The 23,937-nt window shown below is 38.9% G+C and overlaps 8 protein-coding genes and 1 non-coding gene across 9 annotated transcripts; 4 read left to right on the top strand and 5 right to left on the bottom strand.

The window, feature by feature from the left end:
- Positions 1 to 46: 46 nt before the first annotated feature.
- On the bottom strand, positions 47 to 2,433 carry BDF20DRAFT_916785 (uncharacterized protein; the record flags this gene model as incomplete). The annotated part of the gene is made up of 3 exons (XM_053084496.1): positions 47 to 1,118; positions 1,196 to 1,719; positions 1,801 to 2,433. The coding sequence occupies 3 exons, from the start codon at positions 2,431 to 2,433 to the stop codon at positions 47 to 49; spliced, it is 2,229 nt and encodes a 742-aa protein (XP_052931686.1).
- A 678-nt stretch (positions 2,434 to 3,111) lies between these two features.
- On the top strand, positions 3,112 to 3,183 carry BDF20DRAFT_t143. Its single transcript has one exon. It is a non-coding gene; the product is annotated as a tRNA-Asp (tRNA).
- An 882-nt stretch (positions 3,184 to 4,065) lies between these two features.
- BDF20DRAFT_839356 (uncharacterized protein) lies at positions 4,066 to 5,289 on the bottom strand (the record flags this gene model as incomplete). The annotated part of the gene is made up of 2 exons (XM_053079267.1): positions 4,066 to 4,391; positions 4,497 to 5,289. The coding sequence occupies 2 exons, from the start codon at positions 5,287 to 5,289 to the stop codon at positions 4,066 to 4,068; spliced, it is 1,119 nt and encodes a 372-aa protein (XP_052931687.1).
- A 392-nt stretch (positions 5,290 to 5,681) lies between these two features.
- On the top strand, positions 5,682 to 8,321 carry BDF20DRAFT_895081 (uncharacterized protein). Its single transcript, XM_053082434.1, has 2 exons — positions 5,682 to 6,559; positions 6,666 to 8,321. Exons 1-2 carry the CDS (start codon positions 5,942 to 5,944, stop codon positions 8,262 to 8,264), a joined length of 2,217 nt encoding a protein of 738 aa, XP_052931688.1. The 5' UTR covers positions 5,682 to 5,941; the 3' UTR covers positions 8,265 to 8,321.
- A 1,122-nt stretch (positions 8,322 to 9,443) lies between these two features.
- Positions 9,444 to 11,243, top strand: BDF20DRAFT_895086 (3-phosphoglycerate kinase). The gene is made up of 3 exons (XM_053082435.1): positions 9,444 to 9,570; positions 9,666 to 10,350; positions 10,605 to 11,243. Exons 1-3 carry the CDS (start codon positions 9,506 to 9,508, stop codon positions 11,103 to 11,105), a joined length of 1,251 nt encoding a protein of 416 aa, XP_052931689.1. The 5' UTR covers positions 9,444 to 9,505; the 3' UTR covers positions 11,106 to 11,243.
- A 960-nt stretch (positions 11,244 to 12,203) lies between these two features.
- BDF20DRAFT_839359 (developmentally-regulated GTP-binding protein 1) lies at positions 12,204 to 13,622 on the top strand (the record flags this gene model as incomplete). Its single annotated transcript, XM_053079268.1, has 6 exons — positions 12,204 to 12,324; positions 12,389 to 12,436; positions 12,499 to 12,629; positions 12,705 to 12,774; positions 12,841 to 13,141; positions 13,232 to 13,622. 6 exons carry the CDS (start codon positions 12,204 to 12,206, stop codon positions 13,620 to 13,622), a joined length of 1,062 nt encoding a protein of 353 aa, XP_052931690.1.
- A 204-nt stretch (positions 13,623 to 13,826) lies between these two features.
- BDF20DRAFT_828096 (terpenoid cyclases/protein prenyltransferase alpha-alpha toroid) lies at positions 13,827 to 16,275 on the bottom strand (the record flags this gene model as incomplete). The annotated part of the gene is made up of 5 exons (XM_053078222.1): positions 13,827 to 14,735; positions 14,801 to 15,425; positions 15,493 to 15,837; positions 15,902 to 16,020; positions 16,084 to 16,275. The coding sequence occupies 5 exons, from the start codon at positions 16,273 to 16,275 to the stop codon at positions 13,827 to 13,829; spliced, it is 2,190 nt and encodes a 729-aa protein (XP_052931691.1).
- Positions 16,276 to 18,222: 1,947 nt separating this feature from the next.
- Positions 18,223 to 22,782, bottom strand: BDF20DRAFT_895100 (P-loop containing nucleoside triphosphate hydrolase protein). The gene is made up of 3 exons (XM_053082436.1): positions 21,878 to 22,782; positions 20,774 to 21,798; positions 18,223 to 20,689 (listed from the first exon to the last, which is right to left on the bottom strand). The coding sequence occupies exons 1-3, from the start codon at positions 22,614 to 22,616 to the stop codon at positions 18,461 to 18,463; spliced, it is 3,993 nt and encodes a 1,330-aa protein (XP_052931692.1). The 5' UTR covers positions 22,617 to 22,782; the 3' UTR covers positions 18,223 to 18,460.
- A 2-nt stretch (positions 22,783 to 22,784) lies between these two features.
- Positions 22,785 to 23,865, bottom strand: BDF20DRAFT_168759 (uncharacterized protein). Its single transcript, XM_053074842.1, has 4 exons — positions 23,605 to 23,865; positions 23,258 to 23,520; positions 23,154 to 23,185; positions 22,785 to 23,074 (listed from the first exon to the last, which is right to left on the bottom strand). The coding sequence occupies exons 1-4, from the start codon at positions 23,665 to 23,667 to the stop codon at positions 22,983 to 22,985; spliced, it is 450 nt and encodes a 149-aa protein (XP_052931693.1). The 5' UTR covers positions 23,668 to 23,865; the 3' UTR covers positions 22,785 to 22,982.
- Between the last annotated feature and the right edge of the window lie 72 nt (positions 23,866 to 23,937).

Genomic DNA, 23,937 nt, shown 5'->3' on the forward strand with positions numbered 1-23,937 from the left:
TCGAATGGTTTTATACATTTATTACTGTACAGAAAAGAAATAAAAATTAATTTTTTCTATTTACAAATCTCCTTTTCTTGAAGGAGTTATTCTTTTTATCGTTGTCTCGACTATTAATGGTAGACGTCGATGCAGTATTTGATGACTTGAAGGGGGCCTTTCTTTTCACACCTCTTGAGCTTGTTGCTGCCGCTGCTCGCTGTTCCGACTTGAAAGCGTTTCTTCTATCAAGTACTTCTTTATTTTCCAATGAGAACTCGACAATCAATCTTTTGCCGTTGAAGATATCAGGATTATTGTTCAAATATCTGAGTGCTGCTAATGCATGCGCATGTGTTGCAAATTCTAAGAAACCATAACCCTTTGAACGCAATTTTCCTGAACTGTCGACTGTATCTTTACTTCGGACAATTTTTGCTTGAATCACTTTGGGTAGTCTATCCCACCCTTCTGCTTTTTCTTCTTTGCTAAGGTCATCTCTTTCACCTGCCTTCACTTGATTCTTGAATTTAGATATGCTACTTAAACCTAATGCCTTCAATTCTTTTTCGTCCACTTTCACCGGTAAGTTACGTATAGACAAACGAGTTTTGGATATAAATAGTGATGGATTATTGCTAACGAGTTTCTTTCTGCTGGAGAAGGAAAGTTGTCTCTTATTAAGTTCGCCGGGTGTTAAGGTCTCGGCGGCAGGTGTATTAGGGAAAATAACACCTTCACGCATAAGGTATAAATTTCTCTTGTCTTCTTTGCGTTTTAGTGTGGCATTGGCATCTTTCAATTCCTTTGCTTGTTGACGATCGACAGCCAAAGTCACATCCAAAACACGACCTTGAAGAGTGAACTTGGCACTGTTACCAGATCCTGGTTCGGCTGTGATGAGAGACTTATAAACAAGACCCTTTTTCTTCTTTTCACGTTTCGATAATAGATCGTTGATAGCATCTTTATCGCTGTTTTCATCTTTTTGGGAAAGTGCACGAAGTTCTTCGGCTTCTTTCAGAATAGTATCTACATCCTCTTTATTACGCATACATACAAACCCTGTACCACGAGATAACTTGGTGACAGGATCCATGGTAATTTTAGCATATATGACAGGACCCCATTGCTTGAAACTGTAGTAGACAAAAAAAAACAAAGCATGTTCAGTATTTTAGATGTTTTACAGGCGTACTTCAATTCCGATACGTACAGATCCTTTAAATCTTGCTCCTTAGATTCGAACAACAGATTACGAACGAACAAAGTCGTTCCGTCTGCTGCTGTGGGAAGAGTCTTTTTCTTCGCTTCTTTATCTGTATTAGCTTTTACGCTAGCTTTATCAGTGTCATCTTTGCTGTCATCATCACTTTCATCACTGCTACTTTCATCATTCTCGTCGTTCTCATCTTCATCTTCTTCCATTGCATCAGAGTTAGCTTCTTCTTCACTTTTTTCAGAATCTGACTCTTCTTCCATTTTCATTGCAACATCCTCAGCTTCAGCATCCTTCACATCATCGTCGTCGCTATGTTGTTCATCTTCTTCCATTTCAACTTCAACATCCTCCTTCTTCTCAATATCATCAGTCATCTCGACGTCTTCCTGTTTAACTGCAGTTTCCGCAGATTCAGTCGCTTCCTTTTCCTCAATTTCCTTGTACTGCGTCTTGGGAATTGACCAATCAACAGCTATGGTTCTACCATGGTGTTCTGTTGCATTTAAAGCATCCATGGCCTAACATCAATAATTTTTGCAAAGATAAGAATCAATGTGTCTTTCACGAGTTCGATTAATTGTAAAATGATGTCAACTTACAGCTTGTCCTTGCTCGACCGTTTCAAATTGAATGAACGCAAATCCACGTAAGGGACCACCCTCAAATTTACGAGGTAACTTAACGTCATGGACTTTACCATACTTTTCAAATAACTTCTTGAGATCGTTTTCTCTGTATTTCCAAGGTAGGTTACGAACAATCAAACGAGCATTGACGTCAAACTCAGTAGGTCCTTCAGGTTTATTGGCTTTCTCCTTCTTCTTTTTCTTTTGTTGCTGTTTTTTAGAGCCTTCTTCTTCCTTATTATCGTGAGTCTGCGTTTCAGACCTTCTCTTCGCAAAATCAATCTTTAGTTTTCTCTTGCCCATAAATTTAGCGTCCTTTAATTTTTCAATAGCAGCTTTGGCATCGTCTTCTAAAGCATAATGTACATAACCAAAGCCTTTGTTTCTAAACTCTGTTGCTGAGGAAGCTGATCTATCTGCAACGACGAAGCATTTACGAACAGGTCCGATTTCACCAAAAAAATCTTCAAGATCTTGGTTGGTTGCTTCGTAAGGAATACCACGAACAAAAAGAGTTAATTTGGCAAGACCATCTTCTCCTGACTGAGACTTCTGTTGTTCAGTGCTCACTGTTTCTGTCTTATTATTTGCAACTTCTTCAGACATTGGTTTATGAAAGTTTGTCTGGGTAAGGAACGGTACTTTGCCTTTCTTTTTTTAATCTTTTAATAATTTGAAGATGCTGGGTGGCTTATGGAATTTATTGGGTGACAGCGAACAATTTCGGCTGCTGCATAATCATTATACTTCTTATTTGGTAAAAGCTTATTTGGTAAAAAACTAAAAATGGCTGCTTTTTCAATTAATTTTTGATCTAAGTATCTGCTAACCCATAGAAGCCTTTACCCTTTCATTCTTTGCGTTATGCTTTGACAATTTATTGTTGTAAGAATTGGATGATAGATAATTCACTGCTAGACCGCCAGCCTCTTCTTCTACCTGTAAAAGAATTATAGAAGTTGGCGCCCATATTGATGTATTCAACACCCGAAACGACAATATAATTGCAATTAAAAGCTCATCTACATTCTTGAGGGGATATTATCTATGTCGGCTCTGTATCTGTTTAGCCCTCTGTATATTAGGCCTAAATCTTTTCTTATTTTTAGTGGAGTTAGCATTCCTCCACTCCGAACTCGATTTCCTTTCCATCGGGATGTGAATGACGCCTTTTTCTAGTGCTGCATGCGTCATCCCTGTCGGGAACTGAACTAGTACCGTGCACGTGACCGGTACCTTTGGCATATCCTATTGATGCACCTTTGCTTTTAAATTTCAATGTGTTCTTCGGTAGTATAGTGGTGAGTATCCCCGCCTGTCACGCGGGAGACCGGGGTTCAATTCCCCGCCGGAGAGTTTTTTACAATTTTCGTTGTAGTTTTTTTTGGGTTTTTTTTTTTTTTTTTGCTTTTCCTACTGCAAGTAACTTCAAACGTCGGTCAGCTATGTCGCGCACTGAGCTAACGATATAACAAGGGTACTCTTATAGAACACAAAGTTTTAGAAAGGAGATAAAACGATGATTCTTTGTTCTATTCAAACAGTTATGTTCCTTTTATACTGTTTATTCAGTCATCGTTTTACGACAGCTAAACGATCACTCTAAACAGTGTTGAACTCCTATTCACCACCCCTCACCCCCTCCCTCCCAAGGTATAGCCTAAGCGCTTGGCTGGAATATGGCTTATTTTCAGTATTCATGAGACGCTATAAGTGATTTGTTCCTACATTTATATCAGCATCGCACTTCAAGCACGACAAAGGTGTCCTGGGTGCATATGTCAATGAGTTCGAGATCACGATAGATTGTATCTGTGATATCTGCACAGTTTCAAGTGCAGAAGTTAATGGTAAAATCGCAATAGTTCATCAGCATAATAAGCGATTGTGTTTGCGTCAATCGCCTTCACGTTTTATACTTTATCAACCTATTGCCTAGTAGGCGTATGCTATATGCTTGCATTTACTCAAACTGCGAATTTATTGTACAAACCAAGCTGAAGTAACACGACGATTAGGACGCTAAGGTACAGAAGAAATTATATTATAGTGTATTGGCCAATTTGGAGAGACCAGTGAAACCTTTTTTAGGAATTGTACCGTTTCTAACTATGTATATATAATATTATTTGCATTGGAGTTTTTAACTCATACTCAGTTCTTGAATATACGATGCTTTCGTTTTCCTATACCAGTCTATGTAGAACAGTAACATTAAATTTAATCCTTTATTACCGTCTATTCCAGTGTTACTCTGTTATTTACCTGCAAAAATTTTGTTATCAGTTTATCCAAGGTGCCTCTGTCGTTGTCGCTCCATTCTATTGACCATTGTTCTCCATCTTTAAAATTTTCAGCTTCCATCCAGCTACCGATTACAAGTCGGTTATCTATAGGAATTTTCCTGTTTGAAGCGGTTGTTATCGATACTATTTTCTTCGTTCTGAATGTTGCAATAATATGTATCTTTTCGGCTAATGAAAGTCCTGTGTCTGAAGGTAAAATATCAATCCAAGCTCGATGTTCTGCATTGATCGATTGAACCGTGATCTGCCGTACTTTAGCTATTGAATCATCCCAGAATGTTTAAAAAAAAAAAAAAAAATAAAAAAAAAATAAACCATCTTGCAACTTGTTTTCTATTCCTCAAGCAAAAAAATATGACTTACTTTCGCAACTGTCGATTATCGTCGTTGATTTTTGCTCATCAGTAGCTCCGAGAGCCTCATTCGCCTTTGTGGTTCTCTCCCTTGGATGATCTAGCTTCGTTGGTACGACGAATGTATCTAAAGGTGACATCTGTTGACAACCGCTTTGATCCAGTGATATGTTGCTATGACTTTGAAGTTGTTGAACATAAAGAGGATCGTCAGTGATTATTGGATGATAATCGTAAGTCGAATAATCGAACATTGTTGCTGAAGAGGGACACGTTACTATGGTATCTGTAACCGTAGGTGTATCGTACGATAACAAAGTATTTATAGGGTAGACGTTGTCGCTAATAGTTGCATGTAATTGGGGCTGATCTTGATACAAAGGAAATTGACTGTCATTCATCACAAAACCATGTTGCTGAAGCACAGCTTCGTTATTGTAGTAGGGCGTAGTCACAGTGTATATATCAAGCATATGGTTCATATCAGTTGTAGCAAACAAAGGATTCTCAGCTATCGGTTCCTGAGGCAAAGGCTTTGGCGGTAATCGGTTAGGCGTGCTTTGTGATACAAATGACGATGGTATTGATTCAGTTATAGAGTCAGATTCTGTTTGTTGCAGACGACGAAGCTGCCTTGACATTCTCCAAGACTCTTTATCAGATGGTTTTTGCGATAAATTGAGTTGTGAAGAAGTCTTCCAGCTTTCTGCAGAACTATTTGACAAGGAAGATTTCTTCAATTGCCCATTGGCTTTCGTAAAGGGTTTGGGCTGCCGTAATTCCTTGGTATTTTGAAGTGGCATTGAGCTTGAGCTGTTCGATGGTATATCCATCGACAATCTGCTGTTTGTTGTTGATAAATCACTTTTGCGAAACTATTGGAGCAGTAATAATCAGCAAACTGGAGGTCTATTTTTGATATATCATAGTACTTTGATTCAATTTACTTGTGTTTGCTTGATTTTTGTTTCATTACTTGGAGCTAACTTGCTTAGTATCATAGATTTGAGGTAACAGTTACAGCACACATAAATAGATACTTACTGAGAATATTCATGTCATTAATAGAAAAACAAGCGTATTAGTGGAAAGAGAAAGGGTTGAAGCGATATTTTCCTGATTTGAAATATAAAAAACAATGGTTCAGAAATTATACAGTGGATGCTGTGTTTCGAACTTAGTTGTAACTTAAAAAAAAATAACGATTTCACAAACTTGTCAAAAAAAGCAGAAAAATTGGCTGCATTATCTTGTAACAAGCACATACTCAAAAAAAGCCATGAAATAAACGAGCAATGTTGCACACAAATTTCTATTGATCCTATTGAAGTTGGCCTTCTTGTCTCGGTTAATTAACTTCAAAAAGGGCCTCTCCATTACTAGACCCCACCTTTCTTTTCTACTTCCTCTCTCAGTTCCATATAAAACCTGCCTTCTGTTTTTACAACTCAACTAATGCCGATTCCCAAGAGTTCGAACTCTTCTTCAATGAACAATACCGACAAGCGGCCGGATGCTTTAGACAGATCTAGCAAATCGGCTTCCAACATTAACATGTCCTTCAGAAGTATAGGCAGAATGGGCCACTCCATGTCGACTTTAATGTCGAAGAAACGAGACGAGAAAAAAATGTCTGCTACTGCTGATAATAAGCATGACGAAAAGGATATTCTCGAAAAAACTGCTGCCACACCTTTGCGTACAATCGATATACCAAAGGAAGTTTGGGAGGCACAGCAAGAAAATTTGTTATACGATATACTGGAGGTGCGTAGAGCCATGGATCTATTTTTAAATTCTCGTATACCAGAGGCAGAAAGGATCCTGGAACCCAAGCGTTATTCAAGCCTCTACCATTCTTTGGGACATGCATTTGTTATGTTTTTGAAAAGTATGATGACCTTTCAGCACAGTGATATAAAAATTGCGATTGAAGCACTGAAAAAGACCATTCAGCTAGCTGATGCAATGCGTAAAAAGAAGAGCCAAGGCTGGCTTGGAAACCTTACTTCGTGGATGAAAGGTTTAACAGTACATGATGTTTGGTCAATGTCAAGGTTACATCAGCATGCTGTAAATAGCTTAAAAGAGATCATATTATCACATTCAGTGTAATTGACAACAAATTTACCCACCCCATTTTCTTCTTTTTGCTACCCTCCTGATATTCCTCTTTTAGGAACTGGTATACGCAGAGTCATATCTGCTCAAGGCTTTGTTAAGTATAATCCATGATGAAAGCTTTGTTTCATTCTTGAGGGAAGGTTTACACGTACGATCAAGCTACAATACCTACAAGATTTTACAAAAGTTCCTGCTACACGTTCAAGAACAGGCGTTACTCGGTAAAGACATATCTTCATGCGAATTAGATGACCATTTCACCTCTGGTGTATCCCTGGGTGTAGGCTTATTCAATCTTGTAATTTCAATGTTGCCGACTTCTGTAATAAAAATAGTCGAGTTGGTTGGCTTTACTGCAGACCGATCTTGTGGTATGACTACCTTAGAATCTGCAGGAGGTTGGGAAGAGTATGCAGGACTACCTCTATCCAAATTGCCTCCGCCTCAAGAGCCCAATGAAGGATTACGCAGACAATTCTGTGACATGGTTCTGCTTATGTATCATATCATTTTACCCAAACTCATCCCTATTCCTGACGTCAATGAAGAACTAGCTGATCGTATATTGGCATACAGTCTGAAGCTGTACCCTGATGGTGTCTTCTTCTTGTATTTCTCTGGCCGACAATTGAGTGCTCGTTGCCAGTTAACCGAGGCCATTTCACAGTATCAAAAAGCCATCGACATGCAAAAAGATTGGAAGCAATTGCAACATATGTGTTATTGGGAGCTGGGATTGATACGATTGCTACAACAAGATTGGCAAAAGGCACTGGATTGCTATACCATTCTACAGAAAGAAAGCAATTGGTCAAAAGCTGTCTATTACTATATGCAAGCAATATCTCTTTACCTCTTGTCAAACGCACCTGGTCATACCAAGGAAGAGCAGGCATCATTTACAGAGCAGGCTCACGAGCTGATGCGTAAAGTCACCGGCGCAAAAAGAAAGATTGCCGGCAAATCGATTTTCTTGGAGAAATTCGTCGCTAGAAAAGCACGCAAATTCGTTGCTCAAAATAATAGACTACTATTCCCTGATCTGGAAATTTTGATAGCGTTCAGTGCATTTGATTTCATGCCTGAAGGTTTGCTGTTACAAAATCTAGAACGAACAAATGACGAAATACAACACCTCATAGAAAATAGTAATACTAACAATACAGAGCAAATCGAGCTATTAAACTATTATGATGACCTTTGTCTCAGCCATTATCTACGTATAATGGTTCTTCGACTGTTATTGGAACGAACCAACACCAAGAAAATACAGGAATGGAAGAATCTTCAAGAGGAGTCCATCAGAATCGTTATGGAGAATGCGAATAAAATACAGCTCGATCACTATATTTATTATTTCACTCGCTATGAAGAAGCCCGAATGATGATTAGCAATAAGAATTTCGATAAAGCAAAGGAGATCATACAATCCATTATTAGATGTAGTGAGAAAAACCAGTTCAATGTGGGTGCAGGTCCACACGCTGAAAATAAGTACAGCCTGGAAAATACTCTACTGTTCAGATGTCATAATTGTCTCACTGAAATTGATCAACTATCCCTTTCCGTATCTCCTTCTTCTACAGTCGATGATAACTCTGACAAACTCTCATCCACAAATGAATCTTTTATTTCGGCCTCAAATGGAAGTTAAATTTCATTGTAGAACAGACTGAACAGATTTACTCTAAATAATAAAACCCATTTTTGTACGTATACTGTTCCAGTTTCTATATTGCTCTTCGCACACAAGCATAGAATTTGTTCGGTAGCAGTTTTAGTCACGACGGAAAGAGTTATTTGTCCATAAGAATTGATTAGTTTGTACCCCAATCAGTTCCGTCACGACCCGACATAGTGATGTACAATTTGCTGAAGTATGTATCCACATCTTTATAGAGATATATAAAGTTACCTGAATGAAAGAACACAATGAGTAGAAGAACGAAAAGCCAGAAAATAACGCTCATTGTATTCGCATCATATATCTTATCTCAGATCGTATAAAAAAAAAATTGAGAATCCGGTAAAACCAGCTGTGTTTGGGCTAAGAGGAATTTGACTCTAAAAATATTTTAACGATCTCTGATATCACTGAAAAACATCGCCTGCACAATTTTCTACTGCATTTCATGATACAAACATTTGTTGATCTCCATAAAGAGAAACACCATAGAGTCAGTTACGTTAGAACAGAGATGATATAACTGTCTAGACATAGATTTAAATCAAACCTGTTAGCAAAACTGTTCAAATATGCATTTACTGGCGTTACGATGTCGTACATCAACTTTTTTTACTTTTTGGGAAATCGTTCCAGAAAAATCGTACAACAGCCGACCATTGTGTTAGCCTGCTTCCGTAAAATTCAGGACATGGGGCGTTGTTTACTAGTTTGTATGTATGTATATCACCAGGATTTTCGGCGGGTGAACATTGAAGCTGAATATGCACTGATATGAAAGGTTTGTTGCTTTTATAATAACGTTCACCTTGAAACACTAATGCTAGGTCTGGGAGTGTGGTTGTACAATTAACTCAGTATGCATTGATCACTGTATTTTGGAGTGCATATCACTCCTCTGTATGCGTATAATATCTTGATAACATCGAAACTTATCGATAATATTATTCAATTACATTCTTAAAATTCATAGAACGCGTTTATATATTTTGAGTAAAAATGTTTAGGAATAACGTGTGAATCTAAACCCATCAATGTCATCGTCCAATGGATGAATGCAGATATTGGGAGGAGATCGGATTTCGCTTAAAAAAGCTAAAAAAATTGCAAGTCATAGTTTTAATCGCTCAAAAAATATATAAGCACTTACCTTATCAGCTAGATCTCGTTTCTGTTTTTTTCTTTTCCTTTTCATTATAGAACTTTTCATCATGTCTCTTTCCAACAAGCTTTCCATCCGTGACGTCGATCTTAAGGACAAGCGTGTCCTCATCCGGTAAATATTAGTTCATGTATTTGATGAAAGACCATTTTGGTATCACATTATCTATGAACTGTCATCACTGACCCGTTTTTCGCGCACTGATACAGTGTTGACTTCAACGTCCCCTTGAAGGATGGTGTTATCACCAACAACAACCGTATTGTTCAAGCTCTCCCCACTGTCAAGTTCGCTCTTGAACAAGGTGCTGCTGCCGTCATCTTGATGTCTCACCTTGGTCGTCCCAACGGTGAAGCTGTTGCTAAGTACTCTCTTAAGCCCGTTGCCGCCGAAGTTGAAAAGCTTTTGGGTAAGCCCGTTCAATTCCTCAACGACTGTGTTGGCGCCGAAGTTGAAAAGGCCTGTAAGGAAGCCACCAATGGTAAGGTTATCCTTTTGGAAAACCTCCGTTATCACATTGAAGAAGAAGGTTCCGCCAAGGTCGACGGTAAGAAGGTTAAGGCTGATGCCGAAAAGGTCAAGGCTTTCCGTGCTTCTTTGACCTCTCTCGCCGATGTCTACGTCAATGACGCTTTCGGTACTGCTCACCGTGCTCACTCCTCCATGGTCGGTGTTGAACTTCCTCAACGTGCCGCTGGTTTCCTCATGCAAAAGGAACTCGAATACTTCGCCAAGGCTCTTGAAAAGCCCTCTCGTCCTTTCCTTGCCATCCTCGGTGGTGCTAAGGTCTCCGATAAGATCCAATTGATCGATAACATGCTTGACAAGGTCAACTCTTTGATCATCTGTGGTGGTATGGCTTTCACCTTCAAGAAGACCAAGGAAAACATGAAGGTAAATTGTCCTTTTAATTCGCTTAGTAAATCAACTAAGGGTTGCAGGGAAGTTAGGCAATGGGATTTCCAAAAAAAATTATTTCAAAATCATGGGTTTCAGTTTTTTTTTTTTTTTTTTCTTAAATGAAAGCTGAAATCGCGTGTTAGAGAAATCATTATTCATCCCGTAGCCCTTTTCCACTGCAAATTTATGGATTATCGCATAATTAAAATGCCGATACTAAATGCCAAATATTTTTTTCTTAATATTAGATTGGTACCTCCCTCTTCGATGAAGAAGGTTCCAAGTTGGTTGAAGGTCTCTACAAGAAGGCTGCTGAAAAGAACGTCAAGTTGCTCCTTCCTGAAGATTTCATCACTGCTGACAAGTTCGATGCTAACGCCAAGACTGGTTATGCCACTGATAAGGAAGGTATTCCTGATGAATGGATGGGTCTTGACTGTGGTGAAAAGTCTTCCAAGAACTTCAAGGAAGAAATCTTGAACTCCAAGACCATCGTCTGGAACGGTCCCTCTGGTGTCTTCGAATTCGATGCTTTCGCTAACGGTACCAAGGCCGTTCTCGCCGCTGTCATCGAAGCCACTGAAAAGGGTGCTACTACCATCATCGGTGGTGGTGATACCGCTACTGCTGCCCTCAAGTGGGGTGCCGAAGGTAAGGTCTCCCACATCTCCACTGGTGGTGGTGCCTCCCTCGAACTCCTCGAAGGTAAGGAACTCCCTGGTGTCACTGCTCTCTCCAGCAAGAACTAAATTGTTATCGCATCTAAAACATAATTTTGCATGTACCATTTTCCCTTCAAAAATAAATATTCATTTGTTTGTTAAATAGCTTTCATTTTATTTATAATAAAACAAAATCTGTACTATATACATTTTAATTTCTTCAAATTATCTTTGTGCATCTTTTTTATTTTTAAATCCAATTGGAGATTATGAGTTATAAACTTCGGTAAAGAAGGTCGTGTTTGGTAAGTAGGTATAGCTACTGCCTTTGCAAAGGTTTGTATTGTTCTTTTCGACAAGATTGATGATCAGGCATCTCTTTCCTGCCACATAAGCTTGAAACATTTAGCCAGTTTTTCGCAGCGTTGACATCTCTTCACCGTTGTAAGCTCTAAAAATGTATCACCGGTAAATGGGGTTTTTTTCCCCAATAGCTCTGATTCCCTTCCTTTACTCTTCGCGTTTTTGTCTCAATATTTTCCTTCCAGTTCCGAGTTCTTTTTCCGGAGTTGTAGAAGTATCAACGGAAAGGACGTAATCGAAAAAGCAAAAATCACAAAATCTGTTCTAACTATCGCTGTTGGGAAATACTATAGCAACAGATTAAGGTTAAATGGCTGGAAGTTTTCGAAAGCGTGAATAACTTTGCACACATTTATTGCAATATGCCGCTCTGTGTAACTCTAGACAAACAGCTACCAGCTTAATGTTTTGAGATGATGTATCTTTAAAATCCCTCAACCTGCTAGCACGGAGTGATATAATTTCTGTTGGATAACGAATGTGTACAAATCCAGCTGAGATAGACGGGGTAAGATTTCAGATGCACCCCGAAATATTGCACACTGTGGCTTGTCAGACTAAATTCAGACTAGTGGTGTTTTCTGTTTTAGCTTCGCTCATCACTGTCAGAGCTTTTCTGAACATAAACTAAGTAAAGATGTCGGTAGTAGAGAAGATCAAGGTACTTAAGCCATTTGAAATAGACGAGTCATTGAACAGTTTGATAACGATGTATCTATTTGATAGGAAATTGAAGTACGTGTTTCGACAGAGTATATTAGTTTGACCTTAAATGGCCGCTTAGACGAACAGTAAGCTGATCACTGACTTTTATAGAATGAAATGGCCAAGACCCAAAAAAATAAGGCTACGTCCTTTCATTTGGGTCAGCTTAAGGCCAAACTTGCTAAGCTGAAGCGTGAATTAATCACACCATCCGGCGGTGGCGGTGGCGGTGGCGGTGGTATATGCCCAGAACATGTGTCTTGGTAGTTCTAGCTTTATATTAACCATTTATTTGTTTGTAGTTGGTTTTGATGTTGCAAAGACCGGTGTCGCACGTATCGGTTTTGTCGGTAAGCTTACTGATCGTAGACAGAAAACAATTCTGTATGTTTATTAACTCGTATTTCAATAGGTTTTCCTTCTGTTGGTAAATCTACACTCATGTCCAAACTCACTGGTACTCACTCGGAAGTGGGTGCCTATGAATTCACTACCCTTACAACTGTCCCCGGTGTTATTCAGTATAAGGGTGCAAAGCTCCAGGTATACACAATTTAAATAACATAATCTGAGCTTTTCAAGTCTACAAATTATCTAATCATCTTATTCACTTGATAGATTCTTGATTTACCCGGTATTATTGAAGGTGCCAAAGATGGCAAAGGTAGAGGTCGACAGGTTATTGCAGGTAATTATCGTGTATGTGTTTATTAAAGCGAGTTGAAGAGGTTGATTTACATGTAAATTTCAATAGTTGCACGTACTTGCTCATTGATTTTCATTGTATTGGATGTACTCAAACCCATGACTCATAAGAAGATTATCGAAAAGGAATTGGAAGGGTTCGGTATTAGATTGAACAAGAAACCTCCAGCTATCATATTCAAAAAGAAAGAGAAAGGCGGTATCAACATGAGCAATACTGTCCCACTCACAAATCTCACATCTGACGAAGTGAAAGCTGTACTGAGTGAGTACCGTATTCACAATGCCGACATTTCATTCAAAGAAGATTCTACAATTGATGATCTTATTGATGTTGTTGAAGGCAACCGGTAAGTTTTGTAAACGGAAGTGATTTGCACAACTATTCTTCTTTGCTGCTTACATGTCAGTTTGCGTACTCAACTATAACTTCTTTGTAGTATTTATATTCCCGCTGTTTATGTTCTCAATAAGATCGACCAGATCTCTATTGAAGAATTGGACCTTATTTATAAGATTCCTAACGCTGTACCTATTTGTGCTAATCATGAATGGAACTTTGACGAATTGTTAGAAGTCATGTGGCAGAAACTGAGCTTGGTTCGAATTTATACAAAGCCTAAAGGAAAACTACCAGATTACGAACAACCAGTTGTTCTAACACAGGACAAATGTACCGTAGAAGATTTTTGTAACAATATTCACAAGTCCATTATAGACCAATTTAAATGCGCATATGTATGGGGTGCTTCTGTGAAGCATAATCCCCAAAAAGTCGGTAAGGATCATGTTCTTATGGATGAAGATGTTGTACAGATTGTCAAAAAGTAAGTTCTCAAGTAGAGCCCAGACAGTAGTATTTGCGTTTCTGAACTCTGATTATATTTCTTTCCTCCCACAGAGTTTAGATATTTCAACTCATTTTATACATGGTTACAAAAGTACGATCTTGAAAATAAATGTATCATATGCAATTTTTTGACAACACAATGGATATATGTCCGAAATTTTTCGAATATACACGTTCAGCTTCATTTATTCGAGGGTATCCCCGTATACATTTGCATATTTACCAAGTGCCCAAATGGTAAAGGCGAACTTGTAGTTTGGATAGGAAATCATACAATTTTTGTTAAAGACGCCTTCAATACTTTCTTGCAGCCACTCACCGTTCGCTTTTTGCCTTTTCATGATGAGTTGGATGCCTCGACGAATTGGCTCCTTATGTGGATACTTAGCGTATAGGAGTGCCATAACAGCAAAAGCAGTATTTACAACTTGAGATTTCTCGTTATGACTATAGACATGCAGCTCGCAAGATCTATATGTTTCTCCCCAACCACCGTCCTTCTCTTGATGTTGAATTAGAAAATCACAACCTCGTTTAGCATGCTCGGATGTTTCATAATGTTCACCAACACTAGCTAAACTCTGTAAAGCAAACATGGCTGCATATGTATAACAGATGGCCCAAGCACCGTACCAGGAACCATCAGCATTTTGCACTTTTTTGATGTAAAGCAGAGCACGTCGGCATGTTTCGTCGATTTCTGCACGGCGGTATTCAGGATCAATTTGAATGAAACTACGCAGGCCCATTAAAACGGCGGTGGTGCATTCAGGATAGCTGTATTCTGTCATGATATTGCCAAATACTTCGGCGGGATTAAGATACTCTAATAAATGTGTAGCACGGATAGTTTCGTAACTTGCAAAACCGTTGTCTGAATTTTGCATTGTTAATAACACATCTACAGCATCGCGAAGTCTGGAAAGATCAATCAACTGTTGCATATTGGGTAATTGTTGTATAGCAATTGTAGCCTTCAGTCCTTCCGCAGTACAATCAGAGACAGTAAATCCTTGGTCTCTAGTACTGAATGGCCATGCGCCCTTTGATGATTGGCGATAACATTTCTCCATATTAGGAGGGTCGCGTTTAATCTGAATTTATCCAACTTGGTGAATCATTACGTTTGAATACATTATGCGACTCAATTGGCCTTTACCTGGGTCACATCTAAAAATTCCAATGTTTTCACCATATTTTCTCGATATTGAGGATTGTCGGCAAGTCTAGCTTCCACACAAGCTTGCGTAATAAATGCTGCATCCCAAAGTTGGCTACCATTTGTACCATTCATCATCATACCTTCAGGTCCCATCCACATAAAGTCTGCATTCCGTTTAACATGCTCTTTAAATTCATAGGAATCTTTGCCATAATGATAGTACACTACCAACCAATTCATAGCTTTGTTGACTGGTCCGATATCCAAATAAAATGAATTCTCATCCTCCATTTTAATCTGATCGATTGTTAATTTCAGTGCATATTTTCTTAGCCATGGCAATTTTGAGGCAATTGTTTCGTGATATGTCAAACCATAATTGAGAATATCCATAATTTTGGAATGTGGGGTATAAAGGTCAACTTCAGCTACATTGTTTCGTTGCTTATCCCAAACGATTGAATCATATGGCTCTACATATAGTTCTTGACGCAGAGACTGAGTGAAGCTCGTCAAAGGAGCACTCAATCTACGAGCATATATATAACCCATAGGCAAATACACCAGGCGAGTGTGAACCCACCAGTTTCCAGGACAAATAGGCATAGCCTTTGGAAGAGCCCTAAAAAATGCCAGCATGTTCGTAAGAATTACCATATAGTTCTCCTTGATGGTTCGGCATTACTTACCAAAGCTCTGGAGGAATAGGATTGACACCTTTCCAGTCATAGACACCTAAAGCTGATAACCAGAATTTACCCCAAGCTGGAATACCACAAGCGCCCCCTAACTTGTGTAGAGTCCCTCTTGCTTTTGTCATAGCAGGGTGATCCGGTCCAAGACCTAAGATACGCAAAGCAACATAGTTTAATGCTGTGCCAAATACTGTTGAAACGCCTTCTATGTGTATGCCCCAACCACCATCCTCAGGATGGGCTCTATTAAGCAAATAACGGATCAATTCCAATCGCATAGGATCGGGTACTGGCGTTTTCGTAATATAGTAAGTGATTATCAGTCCTGGTATCAAAAACCTATTTCGGATATTGCTTTATTGGTAAAGTTGTATACAAAGAAAACATGCATAGTTCCACTTACATAGGCCCACCGTATTCACCACCCCAATGACCATCTTCCGTTTGTAAACGACGATAAAACTCGAAACCGTTTCGGGCACTCTCTAGTGGAGTCTTTGGTTTTGGAAGTTCAGGAACATCCTATTTCGCATTGTCAATTAATAGTTCATGACCAAGATTGTTACGTATCGAATGAAAACTTACAATCGGCAATCCTAGATGATATCTGTCCCAGATCGTTTGCGGCCAAGCTTTGCGTTCTTCCTCACTTTGTAGATAGTGCCAAGTCTGGGCACCTTCCACAACCTTCAATCGCCAATAGTCTAAATTAGTGAACTCTGGAGTTGAAGTCCAATTAAGATTGGCAGATGCGTAGTCTTCTAAGGCGAAGGTCATTTGTTTAAGCGTGGTGATGCTATATAAAGTAGAAGTGATCACAGCACGAAAGCAGACTCTGAAGCACGATTTTTTTTTAAAAAAAAAAGTTCATGCGGCAGAGGTGACAGCAACTGACAACAGTTACGAATTGATCCAATCATTGACAATTACACGTGATTATCAATTCTCGTTTTTTCAGGTACGACTTTTGAGACGACATAGTACAAGGAAATATGTTACCTGCACAAGGCTCAAAATGCATGGAGATGAACGGCTGTCTACGTTTAATATCATATTTTTTTTCATCGATGTTCCATTGTTAAGGCTTGAATCATAAAAGAAGTAAAATTTTTTTTCGAAAAAAAAGAGTTTGCAACGTTGCTGGCATGCTATTTCAACGCAATTTGCGTGCTACAATGAATATTGCATGCTAAATCGAAATAAAAATGGCAACACACAGTTTGCATGGTAAGACGCCTTAAAAGTGCTATCATGCAATTTTCATAGTAAAGAACATTAAACATGGCAACTCGCAATTTGCATGCTAGAAAGCAATAAGAGGTAACCGACAGTATGCCTCTCGAAGAGCCACAAGGCTAAAATATTTATACGTTAGTTGATGAAAGAATAGAGATGCTTGAGAATTCGATCAAGGTTATCCTCATGTAACATATCGAGCCTTTTTCTGCTTACCTCTATATTTTTCAAGTAATTGTATACAGGAAAGGTTGAGAATGAAGGGTTGTAGTTAGTGCTGTCGTATTTGAGGGTAGATGGTATACTAATATTAAATATTATAATTCACTTTATGAAGGATAAAAATGAATTATACAATATTGCAAACCAGAAATAATTAGAAACTACATAAACTCCAATATATGAGTACCGTGAATTAAGTGTTGTGTTTAGTTGACAGCATCATATGAGATGTGGAGAACTCGTATACAAATTATACAATATCCTCACACCTCATTACTGCTGAAATAATATAAAGTAGAGTAGGAAACGAATATAGAAAAAGTGATGATTCTTATACGAGATTAGCTACCTCATATAAGGCTGAACAGGTTGCCATTTAGGATATATAGTTTACTTATTTTGCTATAATACGTTACTATATGACATAGGATATATAATAGAATTAATATATGGACATGCAGGATATATTGATTCAACCAAGGTATAATACGTTATAAGTACTATTCTCTGCCTTCGGCATAAAGAATGATTACAAGATAATAGGCTGTGATCATCCTTTACAATAACTGTTCACTCAACTCATAACACCACGCACGAATACCATTTTCCTAATTAATACTATTTTCCTGCAAGCAGTGTTACATAATGGTTAGCACGGAAAATAGGTTAGTTGCATGATCACTCGATCAAGCCCTGGATACGTTTACAAGTCCACTCGCTCCGGGTAGATGCGTCATCTCCTCAAGGGAGAATCTATTCTCTTACGGTTCAGAAGACGTACGTCTTCTTTGAGTAGAATAACTCAGCTATCGGTTTCTAGGTTCCGCAATATGAAAAAGATATTTAAATTTTTGCAGTAGATATTTTACTTCTCTTTGAACTTAACTTGATTCAAAATAAAGACCTACTAGTTTGATCTCTTTAAGCTTTTCACTGTTTTTAACCAAGTGATACTTAACTCTACAAGTCGTCAAATACCACAAGTGCGTTTGATACTGACATCCCGTAGCTTGACACTGTTTAGTCTACCATTGCTGTTAAAAGTCTCCTTCATCATGAGATGTTTACTGCTAAGTCTTGTTCAATTACATGATGCAAAACGTACTTTTGCAGCACTGAAGACGTGTTTTCGTTTACACGCGTTGACCCAGTGCAAAGTTAAACTCATTTATAATTTTCCGGTCGGGTTTTCACAGCTTAAAAATAAGGTAGCAAAAGCTACGGACACAAGTGCACTTATGAGAGTGACTGTAATTAAGAACGAATGTTTTTATCCGCAAGGTGATAATGACGTTCTTGAAACTATTTGTTATTTATATAGTACTTTGTACATTGAAAAAGCTATTGTACACTTTTGTAGCAGAGAAGGAAGCATAAATAGTGAGGTATATAAATTAGGAAATATATACGTATATATAAGATGTAATCTATGAAATAAGAGGTAGGATCAAAAGTTTTGAGAATTAACAATTCAGAAGTAAGTAGTGGTAACCCACTCAATTAATTAATTTGCATTGAGGGATTGCTGATAGACCAGTTCACTGTATGTGCCATTAAGTTTAAGGAGCTCCCAATGTGTTCCTTGTTCAATAACACGGCCATTTTTGACGACACATATCAGATCAGCATTTTGAATAGTTGACAAACGATGAGCAATGGTGATAGTAGTACGACCACCTTCTTCCAAAATATTATCAATAGCAGCTTGCACAAGCTTTTCACTTTCGCTGTCAAGAGCTGATGTTGCTTCATCTAGAAGAAGAAGTCTAGGCTTACGAATCAAAGCACGAGCAATCGCAATACGTTGCTTCTGACCGCCAGATAGTTGAGAGCCCTTATCACCAACACGTGTATCATAGCCCTTGGGAAGACTACTGATGAACATATGGATATTGGCAGCCTTGGCCGCAGCTTCAACATCTTCTTGTGTAATCGATTTATCTTCGTCGACACCAAAACGGATATTCTCACCAATTGTCATGTCGAATAGAACTGGCTCTTGACCAACAAGGGCCATGTGGCTACGGAGGTTGCCCAGGGAATATTTTTTAACATTGGTATCATCGAAGCGAACATTACCAGCACTAGGATCATACCATCTTTGAAGCATACCAATAGTAGTGGATTTACCGCAGCCAGACGGGCCGACCAAAGCAACAGTTTGCCCAGCCTTACCATGGAGATTAAACTCCCCACTGAAAATAGGTACATCAGGACGAGCAGGATAGCGGAAAGCAACGTTTTCAAAATCGACTTCACCCTTGATTTGAGAAAGAGCTGGCTCAATACCTTCGAGGTCAGGATCAATTTTAGGCTCACGTTCAAGAATCTCAAAAGCGGCAATGGCAGAGTACTTGGCTTTGGCAAAAGTGGTGGTGAAAACAGAAGCACGACCAACACCTTGAGCAGTAATCATGATAGTCATCATGCAAGTGAACATTTTATCAAAAGTCAAATTATGGTGCCACATGAGTTGCACACCAGCATAAAAGGCAACAGCGTTTGTATAAATAGTAATACCTTGTTGAAGAGCATAACCTACAGAGGACATAATAGCCTTGCGTTGAGCAAGACGGTGAGGACGCTCGGTAGCATTGTGGTATTTGGTTTCGAAGTGTGATTGTTTGTTGAGGCCAGCAACCGTACGAATTTCCTTGATAGCTTCACCAGCAACTTCACCACTCTGTTCGTTAGCTTTCTTGGTTTTATCTTCAAATCCACGCTGAATCTTAGATTCATAAAAGGTGGCAAAAGCAATAAAAGGCGCCATACAAAGAATAATTAAAGTCAACATCCAGCTTTGTGTAAAGGCTATGACCAAGCCAGTAATAGCAGTAACTATCAGTTGAGTGACATCACCCCACGTTTTGGTGACTAATTCATTGACATTTTTGGAATCAATGGCAAGTTTGGATGTGAGAGAACCCAGAGAGTTATCATCATTGTCAAAAAACCCTACTTCTTGTCTCATGAAAGCACGGAAGATAGCAGCACGGAGACGACAAGTATAGCGTTCACCAGCAGTTTCAAAAGCAATGATTTGGGTAGTGAAGCCAATGAAAGAAGCAATACCAAGAACAACGAACAAAAAGGCGTAGAGATTGGTACCTTCCATCGGGCCAGGAATTGGCCTATTAGGAGCGAGGAATTGACTGATAACTTGAGAAAGTATGAAAGCAAAGCAAGGGAATACTGCACCAGCAAGAGCTGCACCAACAATACCCACACCCATCAATGGCCATTCAGAGCGCATTTGCTTCAAAACTTTGCCTAGTGGGACCTTTTGTTTCATTGCTATTTTGCGTTCTTCTTTTTCTTTTTTCAACTTCAATTCATAAGCATCAACAGAGGCACGACTAGTAGTCTTAAATAGGTTTACTGTAGTCTCTTTTTCATTCGAAGCTTGATCCTGCAGACGCTTCTTCTCGGCTTGAATCTCCATTTGTTCACGTCTCAATAGTTCGTCAGAATCCAGTTCATCTGGTCCACCGTCGGTTTGCTTTGTAGAGATTTCTTGTTTTCTGACAAGCTCGGCGTAAACGCCATTCAGAGCAAGAAGTTCATTATGGGTACCTTGTTCAACCAAATCACCAGCTTGCATAACAACGATGAGGTCGGCATTTCTGATCGTTGATAAACGATGAGCAATGACAATAGTAGTACGATCAGCAGCAGCAGCATCCAAAGCAGCCTGCACCAAACGTTCTGACTGGGTATCCAAAGCGGAGGTTGCCTAGTTTTTGTAAGATAATGAAAGAAATAAAAGATAAGCATACAAAATACAGTGAGTAGCAATGAGAGTTTAGCATTTACTTACTTCATCCAATAAAAGAATGGAAGGGTTTTTGAGAATAGCACGAGCAATAGCAATTCGTTGCTTTTGACCACCTGAGAGCATACCACCATGCTCTCCTACGAGGGTTTCATAACCATCAGGGAGCTGAGAGATAAAGGAATGACAACTGGCTTTCTTACAGGCAGCAACAATATCTTCATTAGTGACTTCTTCGGTAACACCCATGAGCAGGTTTTGTTTGATAGACATGTTGAACAAGACAGGCTCTTGAGAAACAACACCAATTTTACTGCGGAGCCATGCAACATTGTAATCCTTCAAATCATGACCGTCAAGCATGACAGCACCCTCCAAAGGATCATAGAAACGCTGAAGAAGCTGGACACTTGTGGATTTACCAGAGCCAGATGGACCAACGAAAGCGACAGTCATACCAGGCTTGATTTTAAGGTTGAGTTTCTTTAAAATAGTAATATCAGGACGAGTAGGGTAACTGAATTTAACGTCCTTAAATTCAATGTGGCCAACAAACTTTTCAGGGGCTAAGCCATTCTTCTGATCAACATCAATCGAAGGTGTGTGATCAATAGTAGCATAAATCTTGTAAGCAGCACCGCAAGCAGTAGAAACGGCCGAAAGATTCGGAGGCAATTGCAGTAAGGAAATGGCACCAATAATCATAGCAAAAAAGACGACCGGAACATCGTAAACTTCCATAAGGTGGTCTTGCGAGAGCTTAGCACCATACCAGAATGAGAGACCATAAGTGCAAAACAAAATAAACATGAAAAATCCAAAACCAAGGCCAAGGACACGACCACGCTTGACACCAATTTGCATTGCTTTTGCAATCTTTATCTCATATAATTTGGCAAATCGATTTTGAAGTGAGAAGGAATAAACGGTACGGATACCTGCAAATACTTGTTCGGCAACAGAACCAGCTTCAGCATATGAATCTTGAGCCTTGACGGTGAACTTTGTAATAGCCCAACCCATGAAACCTCCAGCTCCAGCCAGCAGGGGAATTGTGGCAAGAATGACAACTATTCCGTTCAATTAGATAGCTTAGATTTTAATACGTAGTTAGGTACGTGCTACTGAATGAATAAATTTACACATTACCTGCTAATCTCCAACCCTTAACAAAAGCTACGACGAAACCAGCAATGAACTGAGCAAAACATTGAACGAATAAGCCGAATTTTTCTGAGATACCGTCCTGGATCAGTTGAGTATCAGTAGCTAGACGGGTTGTTAAAGATCCCTCTTCAGCTTTATCGAACCAAGCCATTTCCTGACGAAGGATAGCGTGTACATAAAGTGATCTAATGCGACGTGTTTGGTTTTCGCCAGTGAGAATCCAAAAACAGTTACCAATATAGGCAGCAAAAAGTACACCAGTTCCCATATAGACAAAGGTTAAGATAAGAGGCTGCGCGTCATGAGCCAACTGTGCCATATCCATCTTGATCATTGCATCAGAAATTGTGGCCATGAATTGGCCGAAAATAATTATTGTTACAGGTTGTAAAGCACCAATGCCCATTGAAAAAAGCAATGAAATAAAAATCATCAGGAGTTCTGTCTTCGTGGCAAATCTGAAAAGCTCATAGATAGGAACTGAGGATTGTTTCTCTTTCTTTCCTTTCTTCTTTTTCTTCTTCTCATTGCCTTCCTCCTGTTTTCTAGATTCCATTTCTTTGATAGGAATTGCGGCAATTTCTTCCATGAGAAGCTTCTCTTCGTGTACAGAAGATAAAGGTGTTACACCTTCTAGATTGTTACTACTTCGTTTCTGACCGTCATTGATAGTTGGAGTAGCTGACGACGATCGCGACGTTGTTACAGACAGATCTGTCATTGCAGACTGATTGGGTTATGTTCTAAGAAAGGTTTTAAGGATGAGTGAAGCTTTAAGCAAGGTATCGTGGATCGATTCGTAATAAGGTAGAGGTATGAAGAGGGCAAAAGATAAAGGGTTTTGTGATCTCTAAGGGCAGTGGATCTGTATTTATATTCAACTTTCATTGGGTAGGACAAGATAAAATAGAAGTATGAGCTCGGCCGAATATATTGACCGGTGGGATGAAGCCAATCACGAGAATGTGATATACTTGTAACCCCACAACAAAGGTTTTGCTTCACTTTCACGCTCAAGATTGGAACTCCTCGATTGTTTTCGGCACTTTTCTCCAGTTCTCGCCACCTCCCAGCTTGTAAAAATGACTCAAAATGTCCATACTTCTAGCTCTCGATCGCGCAAATAGGGCAGAACAAAAGGAAATTTATGTTCACACATGATACATTTACAAGTCCTTTCTTTTATTATGCGTTAAAATTTATGATTTAGCTTCCTGTATAATTAAGGATAGAGTTTCTAAATCGTTTTCAATATTACTTTGCTCAACTGAAAGTTGTGATAAGCGGAGACTATACGCACATTTCCATTTAGAACAAAACTCCCAACAATTGACGTATAAGCAACAATAACTGATTCTTTACCTGTTCTTTTCTTTAATATTAATCGGCACTGTGTCTTGATAGTTTTCTTGGCTCATTTTATTTTTTAGTTTCTCGATATCCGATTTGATTTTCAATAGTTTCTTGCTAAGTTGGGTCTCCTTTTTTTTAACAACAGCAGTCAGGTCACTGCCTCTTGCCGCAGCATTTTCGATCTGTGCACGAACAACCACATTTGATGGTACGAGAATTTTTAGTTGATCATTAATAACTTTTGATGTCCACTGGGTTGTGGCTGGTACCGACTAAGAAACAACAATCCAATATTGAATATCTTAATGAAACAATTCATCATTTGCATTGCAGATTCTTACTGCTTGTTTATTTACCTCCGTTCTGAGAATTTCTATCTTCGAGGCCTTGATGAACTGCTGTACCTCTTTCAAATACATTTGAAGAGCCAATTGGGTATCGTCACATACAATGGTAAAAGGTAGCTTTTGGTTAATACTAATCTGATTTCCTTGTCTCAGTGATCTCGATGCATGAATTATGGATAAAATAACCTGAAAGAGTCAAATGGAAAAGTCAGATACAATATATCAGGGCGTTAAGAACGTTAGTTTTTGGAATCAAACCCTGAAATGATCCTCCACTTCTGTATCTTGAAGTTGCGAAAATGTCTTTGGTGAAGGATAGGCTTCCACCATAATGGATGGTGC

This window comes from Mycotypha africana (assembly GCF_025528875.1).
Source record: "Mycotypha africana strain NRRL 2978 chromosome Unknown BDF20scaffold_12, whole genome shotgun sequence".
Taxonomy (NCBI): domain Eukaryota; kingdom Fungi; phylum Mucoromycota; class Mucoromycetes; order Mucorales; family Mycotyphaceae; genus Mycotypha; species Mycotypha africana.